The following is a 12,533-nucleotide window of genomic DNA, read 5'->3' as shown; positions in this document are numbered from 1 at the left end:
TGAGGATCTATAACATCCAGTTAGATTGCTATCTGCTATAATGTACGGGTTGAAGGCGCAATGCAAAAGAGGTAGAGATCACACGGTGCCGGAATTGTATGCGGCTCACCTGGATAGAAAGCCGTGCAGTGTTGACGCGCCCGAATGCAAAAGCCAAGGATCAGAAAGAACCAAGATTATTTATGCAACGAAAAAATCCAGGCGTGTCATTGACATTGCAAAGAAGTGTAGAGAGAATGGAAGGGAGAGCGTAAGGGAAAGGGGGAGGGGAACGAGAAATCGGGAAAAGTGATCAATCGAGGTGCCTGAACCAGGAAAACTCTTCAATCGGTCGACCCCGTGCCGACTTTTGCCATCCCCAATATCTGGGTCTTTTGCCTCATTCCACTCTCCCTACGTGCGCAAGACCGGATTCGTGTGGTGGAAACGAGGATTTGCGAGATCGTGAGATCGAGATCGCCCAATAGGCTAACGCACTTATCGCTCCTGTCACGTCGCTGATAAGAGCCTCACCGCGTTAAGTGCAACGCGAAACTGCCACGAAACCTGTGACCTTGGGCTGCGGCGGCGAAACACCCACTCTCCCAATCCATCGGGATCTCTCTTGCGCGTTGATTGCCATGTAAGTCTCGGCCGCGACTCTATCACCCAAAAATGGATGCTGACATGTCGAAGGGCTGGACGGAGGCAGGCAGGAAATATTCGGGGCCCGTATGGTTTCTCTTATTGAGCCTCCTGGACACAGATAACTAACTCACCATTCCGACTAGACGCTCCGCCCTCACAGATTTCCTTGCTGTATGTGCACACAAGAGACTCTCTTTCTGCTTTCAATAGTATTGTCCTGCTCATACTTCCTTTTTCTCTCTTCTCTCTAGTCAAACAATATCTCCGCCGCTCAAATTCGCGATGACTATGACCGTCGAGTCGCGGAGGCCACACGTCAGGTTACCGAGGAGGAAGAGGCTGCCGCCCTAGATCGAGAGGAGCCGGAATATGAACTTGAAACCGAGCCCGAGCCCGAGCCCGATTCGCCGGAAGAGAAGACAAAGAAGCGCAAGCGACAACAGGCCATTGAAAGGATCAAGAAGAGCAAGGAGTTTGCCCGTCGGAAGGCTCGACGAACTGGGGAACCCGATGATGATGATGATGAATTGGCTAATGAAATGATGAATGAGAAACAGCGACCTCTCCCAGGTCAGCTGGAGAATTGTGAAATCTGTGGAAAACGCTTCACTGTGACGGCCTACAGCAAAACGGGACCCAGTGGCGGTCTTCTCTGCGCTGACTGCTCGAAGAAACATATCGATGGGGATAAGAAGACGCCAGCTAAAAAGCGCAACCCTGGAATTAAACGTCGTCAAAACCAAAGCAATTTGCTGGACGGGCTGACCCCTCAAGGCGCTCAGAGCTTGCTGGAGATGTGCATCAAAGTACGATCTCAGAAATCTCCCCCCTTTTTTTTTGATAATTTCGTTTCCTAACCCTGAATATAGAAAGTTGCGGAGAATATTAATGATGTGGAAGAATTTGGTGACTTGCCTCCAGCGCTCATGCACCGACTCAGCCAAATCCTGAGTAGAAGACGAGCGGTCACATCGAAAACCCTGGATCTTTTCTTACGGCCTCAGAACAAGGAGATCAACATTTATGATTGTGCCAGTATGTACTTTGTGTCATATGTACATGTGATGCATCCTCTTTTTTTTCTCCTATCCCCCTCTAATAGCATACTGAACTTGCCTTTAGAGCTTGGAACCGATGATTTCCACAAGATACTTGCCTCTATGCCAGGGTTGACTCGCCTGAATCTTCGGTTTGTCACTCCGATGAAGGATCCCAATTTCGAGTACATGATAGATCGCGATATGAACATCCATGATCTTCATCTCGACTCACCCAATCTCGTGACCGATAAGTGCTGGCGTCAAGTATTCACTCATCTGGGTCCTCGACTACGAAGCCTGAAATTGTGGAATCTCGACTCAGCCTTTGATGATGAAACTGCCGAGATTATGGCAAAACATTGCACGGAGCTTCAGCGCTTAAAATTGAAACATCTCTCCAAACTTGGTGACAGCGCACTTGAAGCAATCGCGACGATCAAGACACTGGAGCATCTGTCTCTATTTCTCGATCAAAAAACCGGTTCTGAGCCTCTTAACCTTGAACCTCTTCTTCAGATTATTACCGAACTTGGACCCCAGTTACGCTCTTTGTCCTTGGAGGAATTTACCGCCGCAGATGACAGACTTCTTGAACATATCCATGACAAGTGTCACAATCTTTTCAAGCTTCGCATTTCGATCAATTCCGAACTCACCGATATGGCTGTTCAGAACCTCTTCCATGGGTGGACCAACCCCGCCTTGAAATATATCGACTTCCACCGCGTCCGACACGAAGACATGACCAATCCCGCTGGCCCGGAGCAGCCAATTGGAGTCGCATCCGATGGATTCATTGCTTTGATGGCTCATTCCGGCTCCAAGCTGGAACACTTGAACGTCGCATCGTGTCGCCATATCTCACGTAAAGCATATGAGGAAGTCTTTAGTGAACATAAGCGATATGCAGAACTCAAGTATCTGGATATTTCCTTCAACGGAGTAGTCGACGACTATCTCGTGCAGTGTATTTTCCGATGCTGTCCCGCACTAGCCAGAATCGTGGTCTTCGGCTGCTTCAAGATTCGCGACATTCACGTACCTAGGGGTGTGGCTGTGATTGGCACGATTGGTGCTAAGCTCACGGTTGATGGCATCGCCCAGAAAGAGATTATTTGATGGCAAAGGTCTCCTTCGAAATCTAATATCTTTTTTTTCCCTTTTGCACAGTACAGTCACTTTGGGATTCAGGATTGGTGTTATGGCAGTCAATGATGGGTGGCTTTTTCTTCGAGATTGATACCTCCTTCTAGTTCTCCTTTCCATTTATTGATCTCCAAGCGGGCTTTTTGTTCCTACACTTGAAATACATTTTCGCACATTGTCGTTACGTTGTATACCAGAACACACCAGTTATAAATGATCGTGATTCATTCCGAGATTGAAGTATCTGTTCATAACGCCAAATTCTCATGCTCTATACAATTCAAAAAAGAAAACAAAAAGTCATCGCAGGTCAAGTCTAATAAGCCATACGCTTGCCGATCTCACTCTGCCAGTTCCGCGACTTTTCAAACCCGTTGGATGCGGTCTGGAAATCCACCATGGCCTGATAGACTTCCTCCTGGCTGTTGAGCACAAAAGGACCATACTGCACCACCTTCTGGTCCAACGGTTGGCCAGCAACAATCATGAAGCGAGCCTCTGTATCAGCATTCTCGGGAACCGAGGCCTCGACAAAGTCCCCGGACTGCTCGAAGACCACATTGTGGAACTCCTTCACCGTCTGGGTCGCGTCGTTCGAGCCAAAGATCGTGTTGCCGGACAAGGTGTAGGCAAAGGCGTTCCAGCCCTGCGGCAAGGGCTGGGAGAGACGACCGCCGGGACGGATGGTGACGTCCAAGATCCAGACCGGGGTATAAGCTAGGTCGCGGACGGAGTCGATACCGTACGACTGGCCGGAGATGACCTTAACAGTGACACGACCTTCGTCGGCGGTCGCGACGGGGATTTCGCTGGCGCGCAGGTCCCGGTAGCGGGGCTCGCACATCTTCAGCTTTTGGGGCAGGTCCACCCAGAGCTGCATGCCGACGTTGGGGCTCCCGTCGGGGTTCTCGTGGGGCATTTCAGCGTGCATGATGCCGCGGCCGGCCGTCATGAACTGCAGGTCGCCGGGTCCAATGGTGCCCTTGTTGCCGGCGAAGTCTTCGTGGTCCACGCCACCGGAGAGCAGATACGTGATGGTCTCCTGCCCGCGGTGCGGGTGGTCCGGAAAGCCCGCGCCCTTGCCAATGGTAAAATGGTCGAGCATGAGGAACGGGCTAAAATTGCGCAGCTTGGGCGTGCCGATGGAGCGGCGCACACGCGCGCCTGCACCCTCGGCCTGCTCAATGGCCAGGAAAACCTGTCGGATTGCACGAGCGGCGCTCATGTTGGTGACTGGGTGGATGACGGGGGCGGGATAGTTCAAGTTGAGAGAAGAATCCAAAGAGCTGTCGGAGGTTGTGAGAAACTGCGACAGGCTGGTGGGGAGTCTTTGCTGGAAAAAGGTGGTAAAGGTGTCTTTGATGGCAAGCGGACTATAAGCCAGAAAGATTGCGACGATGCAAATTAAAATTGGCAGAAGGAGTTTCATGGATGTTGACAGCCGCTCTTTATACCTGGGGGAGTCTGTCTCGAAGGTTCGAGTCGAACGTGGCAGAGGAGAATGCACTGCGGGTGAATCAGCGTGAGCCAATCCCCGAAATTTAGTATTAGTATTTAACATCTCCGGATTATGATTTGAAGGCCGTTTGCCAGTGCTTTGCAAGACATCAGTCAGCGACAGTCGACCAATCCCGTGCCGCGTAGGCCATTGACGAAAGATGACCAAGACGCCCGTCAGCAGCCGCTAAACCGTAACCGGAAATCCACCTGGGACTCTTGTTGATGCCTGGGTGCCTGGCTGACTGGCTGACAGAACATTTGGTCAGGGATGATTACCTCATCTGACGGCCATCTTCCGCGCGAGTCCCTTTCGGGAAGGGTCGAGAGGGGACTCCGGATATTCCAATAGGCAATAGAAATCAAGTCTATCTCTCCCAACGCATTGGTCAAAAGCGCAATCAGATTTGTTATAGTGGTGACGGTAAAGGCTTCCGGTTCGGGTAGGTCACCGCGGTGCGGAGCGATTGGCGCTCCGCGGGCAGCTCTTCGTAGCGGCCATGACAGGTGCATGCTGTCAAGTTCGTTGTTGCAGCCGTTTGTCTGAATTCCTCTATTTTCTTCTGCATCTCCACCCATGCATCCTTGTAGCTCTTCGTCTCTTCCTTATATCTCCCATCCCACCGGCTCAGCTCGTTGCGAAGCTGAGTGATCTGTGATTGGAATCTGGAGGTCTCGACGTGTCTGGCTTCAATCTCTTGGTGGAGGTACTTGTTTGAGGTCTCAATCTTCCCGAAGGCCTCTAGAGTCGCTCGTAAAATGGAGTCTGTGTGGTCGGGTGCAGGTGTAGCGTGTCCCGCTATCGCATTCTCTCGCAGGCTCGATTCCGGTGGGCTCTTTCTCTGGCGTCTGCTAGCTGCGTCCCTCTCTTGCTCCTGAGAGTACGATACAGGGACCGTGATGAGCCGATTGCTCGGTCAGCCCGGGTGTTGCCGCCCGCTCGGCTGCCCCTGGAGGCATCTTGCCTTCACAGGGAGGTCGTTCTGGATTGTTCATGTCGATTAGCAGGCAGATATGTCCGTCCTAGATCGACACGCATATTTCTTTCCTTGTCTCCGCATTTACTATGTGTTTTGCGGTGGGCGGTTCGCTTTGGAATTACGTTATCGAGTATCACTAGTTAGTTAGTTAATTAACTATCCTATCTGCCACTAATCATGGTTTGTGCAATCTTTTTTTCACACGATGACACCATTTCAGCTTCATGAATGAAGTTTCTGATGTATGTTCTAGCCTGCCTCAATGGCAGATTGTACTTGACCGGCTAGTCGAACACAAGCGCGGCTTTAATCACTGACTTATTTTTCATTGCGTCAAGGCAAGCCTGCCATTCCTCCAGTTTGAACGTCCTATTCACAATTCCACCAACATTAACCCGTTTTCCATCTGTTCAATTCAATATTTCTTAGTAGAGCTGCGGTATTCGGGATAGGAAGGTACTGACCAAGATAGTCGATAGCAGCTGGAAACTTGTAGGTCTGACTGAATGACCCTATGACATTTATCTCCTCTTTGAAAATCTTGTTCGGTGGTATAGAGACGCGATCGCTTTCACCATAGACTCCATATACTACCAGTTTACCCCCCTTGGTAACGAAGTTGATCGAATTTTCCAAAATTTTAGCGTTGCCTGTAGCTTCAACGACAATGTCAAAGCCATATGGATTTTTGGTTCGAAGGTCCTCCATCTTAGCGGCCGATGCATGGGCATCACGGGGGAGTTCCACAAATTCATCGGCTGCATTGAGAGACTTGGCAAGTTCCATCTTCAACCCGGCCGGCGCAGCGATTACAGTATGACACCCGCCGTTTTGACGAAGAAGCTGAGCCAGAATAAGTCCCGTCGGGCCCGCGCCAAACAAAAGTACACTGGAACCCATTTGGGGAGCGATTTTGTCCAATCCGTGGGCTGCACAGGCTGCGGGCTCCAACAATGTCGCATCCACATCTGAGAGATTTTTGAATTTGAAGACTCGGTTTGCCGGGTACGTGGCATACTCCGCGAATCCTCCATCAACCATAACACCATGGGCGACAAAATTCTCGCAGAAAAGCTCCTTGCCTCGGCGGCAGTAATGACAGTGTCCGCACAACTCAGAGTTGTCTGCCACTACACGATCTCCAATATTGAAATCCAGAACCCCACTGCCAAATGCTGCAACCACACCTACAGTCTCATGGCCAGGGACAAGGGGAAACTATGTCACATCGTCAGCAATCTCTACTGTACATGAAACCTGTAAATTGACCTACCTGGGCTCCAAATTCACCATCGTGAATATGAAGGTCTGTACCACAGATTCCAGAGGCCTTTACTTTGATCTGCCAAGCTGTTAGATGCCAGAATTCTGACCCGTTTGCTTGTGGCATACCAAAACATCATGCTCGCGAATTGTCGGAAGACTCTTCTCAACAATGCTGAACTTTCGAGCTTCACTATACTCTATAAGGACATGAGTTGACATTAGCTCAATGCAGCTATAAGGAGTTTGTGGTCAGCTTGTTACAAACCCAAAGCTCGCATGGAAGGGGGAAGATCAAAGTGATTCGGTCTGTCCATGGTCGATTCAAATGACTCCGAGCTTGGAAGTTGTGCTTGGATGAATTTACTTAACTAGATGGGATGCTAAGATACCAAGGTATGACATAGGAAGTAGTAAGGTCATTCAATAAGTACTGTTTTAAACCCGGATTACTCATGCGCATGCGACGTCTCAAATGTCTAGAGGAGTCGGAATGCATCCAAACGGGAAATGATGGACGAATTCCTCGAGACGGTGACCGAGACGGGGACGGGTTGGAAATTGTGGAGATAGACCCCGCATATACAGCGGGCCTGGTCAGTAAATCAATCAAACGATGTGGCACCAGTCAGAATTATGCGTATGCGTCATCTGCATTTTGATAGAAAGTTCAACCTGCAATTTCAAACACTTCTGGAAAAGACTCCATGGGCTGTTGGCTTGGTCGAGTGAGAGGAGCTCAGCAGATAGTCCTTGCTTTCAAATATTATCCCTCCGAGTCGGTGTTATGGATTATACGCAATATAAGATACCCTTTTCTGACATGAAATCTGGGGCAGTCTTTGAAATGGAAGTTTGAGATCATATTTTGTGCCATCAGGAAACAGAGATCCTACTATCTCCAGTCCTTTTGACAGGCATACTAGGGACTCGGATGTTTACAAACTAGCACTGGGGTGTTTGGCAAAGTGCTACATATCAGAACATCCAACACTCTACATAAATGACTCGGTGTGAATGATAGCAAGTAGAAGATGTCATTGTATTCCTAATCTCTGAGCCCCTCAATATAAAGACTAGTTCATTGTGCTCATTTCTGAATTATCACCATCTCTCGCGCAGATCCTAGCAGAAAGATTTTGAGGATTAAGGACTGTGGACCGGATTTCAAGCCTCAACCTTCTCAGCAACTTCCAAATGCTGCACTGGGTCTTCTTTTTCGCGAATGATATGTTCATCTCGAGCTTCGTATCTCTTGGGCCGCTTGCTAGAGATTGCTTCTTTGTCAAGACAGGCGAAAACAGGGGGGTTGCCACGATAGTAGTCGTCCATGTCTTCCAAAGTGCGGCCGGCTGTCTCCGGATAAAAGATGTAGATTGCAGGTATCATAACCGCATTCAACACAACCCAAACGATATAAAAGCGCCACCCTAGATTTTCAATACCGATTGGAGTAATCTCGACGACCATGAAGTTGAAAATCCAATTAGTGGCAGCTCCAAGTGCGGCACCTTTCGTTCGCATAGTAAGTGAGTTTATTTCAGTTGGGTACACTATATCATGAGTAAGTACGAGAGTGCCCGTAAGATGAGCTTGATTCGGAGATAAAACTTACGCCATGGCACTCCTTGCATGCCAATGCCGAAAAAGACATAGTACAAAAAGAAAAATGCCACGGATGCCGAGGCGACCTCTTCCCGGTAAGCATAACCGGGCATTTCGTTATATCTAATAAGAGCTGTGATGAAGATATAGCAGAAGCACATTCCGGCTGCTCCAAACATCAGTAGCATTCGACGTCCCCATCGCTCGACGTTTGGAATGCCGATCATAGAGAAGAGAAGGTATTGAACGCTGTTGCAGGCTGTAAGCAGCCTTGCTAACGATTCCTCTAGTCCCACGGACTTTGTCAGTACTGTTGGCAAATAATAAGAAGTTACATTAATTCCCGAGAACTGCTGCATTGCCTGGGCACCCATTCCAAGAATAAGTCGGCGGATTGTCTTTGTGCCTGCCTTCTCATGCCCTCGCCCGCGTAGAATATCGCCAAAGCTAACGCTGTTTGCTCGTTCATACTCCACACTGTATTTAATCTGGCTCATCTGAAGCTGAACGAAAGGGTCGCTGTTATCCTTGTCTTCAAGATCTGCAATAATTTGCAAAGCCTCATCTAGGCGACCATGGGCAACAAGCCATCTGTTACAGAATCAGTTATAAAGCACACAAGAAGGGCATAGAAATTGTTCTACCTAGGTGACTCAGGGAGCCACGGCACTGTGCAAAATAAGATAATATTAAAGATGAGTTGAAAAGAGAGTGGGAATCGCCACGAGACTGGTCCACTTGCGAACGAAAGGCCGTAATTAAGCCAATTTGCAAGCGAAAAGCCCACAAGTACGAGGACATTCTCTAAAATAACCAATTTGCCTCGTAATTGAACCTTCGAAGTTTCAACTTGCCAAATGGGTGCAGTCGATGTATTGAGCCCTGCAAAAAATAGACAGGTTAACTTTTAGTATTTCAGGGACTTTCTACGTTTCTGCGTACCGTTACCAATCCCTGCAATGACACGGCCAGCCATCATATGACCTAGACTGTATGAGGAGGCCTGCAGAATAGCGCCAATTGTCATGATGGTAGTGCCCACCAAGACCGTGTTTCTGCGGCCTAGCCGTTCTCCAAGCCAGTAGGCGAACACAGATCCCAGAAAACAACCGACATCATAAATGGCAGCGACTGTTCCCACTAAAGACGCTTTGGATGACTCTGCAAGCCCATGTAGCCGAAGGAAATCTTGTGAGATCACGACTCCACTGAAAACTCCCTGGACTAGAATTAAAGCCCGGCACAATATATGGCCTTATTTATAACGTACTTGATCATATCCATAAAGAGTCATGTCAGCACCGCAGGCCAACGTGATCCAGAACGTCAGCCATCCGCCTCGAAGGCCAAAATATGGTTTTGCAAATTTTAACATCTTGTGACAGGACAAAATCGGACAAATGTCTCATGGTTTTCCTCAGTGTCGACGCCATGACAGCTATTTATTTCTCTCCAGTCCACGCTATTCTGTGGAGATCAAATCTGGGGTGACGATATTCTCCACTTCATCGGCATAATGGTATGAGCCGCGAGACGGGCTGTTCAAAACTGCTCGATTCTAGTGCTGAAAACAACTTCTGTTCCCCGGATTAAGACTTACCCCAGATTACCCCAGTCCACGGGTCGGGTTAGTCTTAAATTAGGTAAGCCCCCTCTTCAGTTAGTTAACTAACTAGTTATCTCTCATCCCGCATGACGACGACGTCCCCGAGACGAGGAAACGTGGGAGTTGCTGCAGCAAAGATGAGCTTGCCTTTTAATCAGTGTGATTTTGATTACGCAGAGTTCTATGGCACCAGAACGATGCATTTGCGATCACCTTACCGACGGCTACGCTTCCGAAAGTCTCGTGGCCGCGGCTTGCGAACGAGGAACGGATAGTGAGTTGTGTTTGCCTTCCGAAATTGTTGTGGTTACTTTAATCCGGGTGAAAGCCTGTTCTCTATCCCATATTACTACTTGTCACCTTCTAACGCATTGTTTGCATCTGTACGATAGTTAAGCCTACTAGCGGATAATGCTCGAGACAATTTAGAAGTGTGGACGATCGTAAATTCCTAGGCGAACCAAAATCTCTCATCGAACCACTCTAATTATGACGATTCAACTTAATTAAGCTCACTATAACGAGCGACTTTGAGTACCGGACGGCCCTTCTTCCGTATATAGGAGTTATGATCAAACGTATGTTGGTGTTGGTGCGTCGGTAGAAAGTCCGCTAGAGGAAGAGTAGAGTTGGTAATCACGGGAGCTAATTAAACTCCTGCTAGCTGAGGCTACCTGATTTAGATGTTTTGTAGAACGAGTGAGCCTCTGGGTATGTTCTGTTTGCTCTATTAATGACTTGGAAAGGCTCATCAACTTACATTTAGCCTGAACAGATAGATTTATTTGACCCGATGGCCCGATTTTCCATGCTCGTTGCGCACTTAGCTGTAGGCTTATCTTCATTCTATGAGGGAATACCACTCCTAGAGTAGAAATATGAGGACTATATATACACAATACCGGCCTAATATATGCTATACTCGCTCTCGTATATCAATATCTAGCTTTACTATATTTGAATAGCTATAATCCTTTAAATAAGGATAACTCGGCTTTTTAATATTACTACCAGACCTTCTTTTATTCTGCCTTTAGTATCCCGAGGGAATCAGTCTGGGCCTCGCTTAAAGGCGCACGGGTAATATTTGCTTAACAGAAGATCGATATATAGGGTGTCAAATCTCGAAGGGAATTATCCTCAGCGCTCTCTATATCGTCTAGATGATAATTATTCTACTATAGCTTTGTGCCGACGAAATTCTCCTCTCGTAGAACTTCACTTTTCTTTATTCCCCTTCCGACTTGCTCTTCTATATTATAATCCCGAGTTATATCAATAAGCCGTATACCCTTTTGTAAAGCTAAGCTGACGGTGTCTTCCTAAGAGTCGGGATCTTAGAAAGTACCGAATTCGAGTGCTAGAATTTTCGCACCGGTACTAAGCATGTAAGAGTCGTATAGGTGCTCAGAGCACGATAAGCGGTTGACTATAGAAAAAATGGCTTCTTCCCCAACATAGTTGCCCGGGTCGCTCTAGCTGCCAGAAACGCTATTGTATCAGATTGAGCACAAGATGGGATAATGGTAGAAAGCAATAGGTCGATGGCAGCCCTTTCTAGCTGGTAGGAGTTGAGCTAATGTTTAAATGTTCGAATGCATGGAAATGCATTGTGAGTTGCTAGGTGAAGCGAGATCTGTTGGGGAAGCTGTGGTTCCCGTGTCGGCGGGGGTGGACGCGAGACGAAGAGACAAATCAATGCCAAGAATACCCCGTAACGGTATGGCAGTGAAGAACACCCCACAGTGCCCCGCCATGACGAGTTGTGAATTCTGTCAAGACTCGGAGTATTCAGAAGGCGATCCTTGTCTGAGGCCTTCATCGCAGCAGCACGCTCATCTCCATTGATTTACGTTATACTAGGTATGCTCCAAACCTATGAGACATTCAACATTTGCTATCTAATTGGCTACGGTTTGTAGGGGGGTATACATTGGTCCAGGAGTACGCCAAGAAATACCCAAGTTTTGACAGCCGTGACAAAGTCGGTCGACGACTACTTGACAGAGCCTGAAGATATGTTGAAAGTTGTTGGAGTCGGCTCTTGAAAAGCGGCATTAAAGACTCAATCCCCCAGTACTTTTTCTACTACTTTAAATAGTCGACTGTAACGGACTTCTTTTCTTCTACCTGTTCAACGACATTCCAAAATCAAGTGTTTTCGGGTTTCTCAATCATGGCAGTTCAACTACCCCAATGATAATTTGAAATTTCGGCTCAGATTTATACCGCATGACTCATTTCAAGGATCTTCCGAGAGGTGATTCCTACAGATTTCCCGCCGTGAAAAAAGGGTAGTGAAAAAGAGAGGATGGTGGGTGAATTCTTGAGGTCAACTATGGAGGGCCTAATCCCCTCGTCCGCTATTTCGCTTGCGTATCGCAGGCTCATCGACTGAATTGGTAGCTTAGCTTACCCGTTAGAGCAGAAACGTGATGCACCTCGAACTGGCGTAGAATTGATGAAAAGAAGACAAGCTGGCCATAGAAAGCGGTTTGAATATCTGATCAGTCATTGAAGATCTTTTATCTGACCCCTATAGCTTGCTAGTAGATTGTCGCTTGAATATCTTTGACGAAAGCTCGTTCAGAATGCAGTTTCGACCGCAATAATTAGGACTGCGAACTGCGAAGTGGCGGGTTACGATAGAGTGCATGTACTACGCCCAGTTGTCTCTTGCCCCAATTACTGAACACATGCCACTTCATGAGTAGAATATTGGAGCTTTTCCTGAGCCAGTCATTATTTGAGGGAATGAGAATGTCAGAA

The 12,533-nt window shown here is 47.8% G+C and overlaps 4 protein-coding genes across 4 annotated transcripts; 1 reads left to right on the top strand and 3 right to left on the bottom strand.

Moving 5' to 3' along the window:
• Positions 1-654: 654 nt before the first annotated feature.
• Positions 655-2,786, top strand: rad7 (uncharacterized protein; the record flags this gene model as incomplete). Its single annotated transcript, XM_057083273.1, has 5 exons — positions 655-668; positions 771-798; positions 879-1,433; positions 1,497-1,662; positions 1,750-2,786. 5 exons carry the CDS (start codon positions 655-657, stop codon positions 2,784-2,786), a joined length of 1,800 nt encoding a protein of 599 aa, XP_056928012.1.
• Positions 2,787-3,129: 343 nt separating this feature from the next.
• Positions 3,130-4,242, bottom strand: N7462_011558 (pirin family protein; the record flags this gene model as incomplete). Its single annotated transcript, XM_057083272.1, has 1 exon — positions 3,130-4,242. One exon carries the CDS (start codon positions 4,240-4,242, stop codon positions 3,130-3,132), a length of 1,113 nt encoding a protein of 370 aa, XP_056928011.1.
• Positions 4,243-4,720: 478 nt separating this feature from the next.
• On the bottom strand, positions 4,721-6,870 carry N7462_011557 (zinc-dependent alcohol dehydrogenase family protein; the record flags this gene model as incomplete). Its single annotated transcript, XM_057083271.1, has 6 exons — positions 4,721-5,076; positions 5,376-5,426; positions 5,755-6,508; positions 6,564-6,632; positions 6,683-6,753; positions 6,822-6,870. 6 exons carry the CDS (start codon positions 6,868-6,870, stop codon positions 4,721-4,723), a joined length of 1,350 nt encoding a protein of 449 aa, XP_056928010.1.
• An 850-nt stretch (positions 6,871-7,720) lies between these two features.
• Positions 7,721-9,533, bottom strand: N7462_011556 (sugar porter family MFS transporter; the record flags this gene model as incomplete). Its single annotated transcript, XM_057083270.1, has 5 exons — positions 7,721-8,106; positions 8,169-8,749; positions 8,803-9,040; positions 9,101-9,377; positions 9,429-9,533. The coding sequence occupies 5 exons, from the start codon at positions 9,531-9,533 to the stop codon at positions 7,721-7,723; spliced, it is 1,587 nt and encodes a 528-aa protein (XP_056928009.1).
• Between the last annotated feature and the right edge of the window lie 3,000 nt (positions 9,534-12,533).

The sequence above is a fragment of the Penicillium macrosclerotiorum genome, assembly GCF_028827735.1.
Source record: "Penicillium macrosclerotiorum strain IBT 26536 chromosome Unknown utg000012l_segment0_segment0, whole genome shotgun sequence".
Lineage (NCBI taxonomy): Eukaryota > Fungi > Ascomycota > Eurotiomycetes > Eurotiales > Aspergillaceae > Penicillium > Penicillium macrosclerotiorum.
The sequence above is the reverse complement of the archived record's forward strand: the minus strand, read 5'-3'. Positions and strand labels throughout refer to the sequence as shown.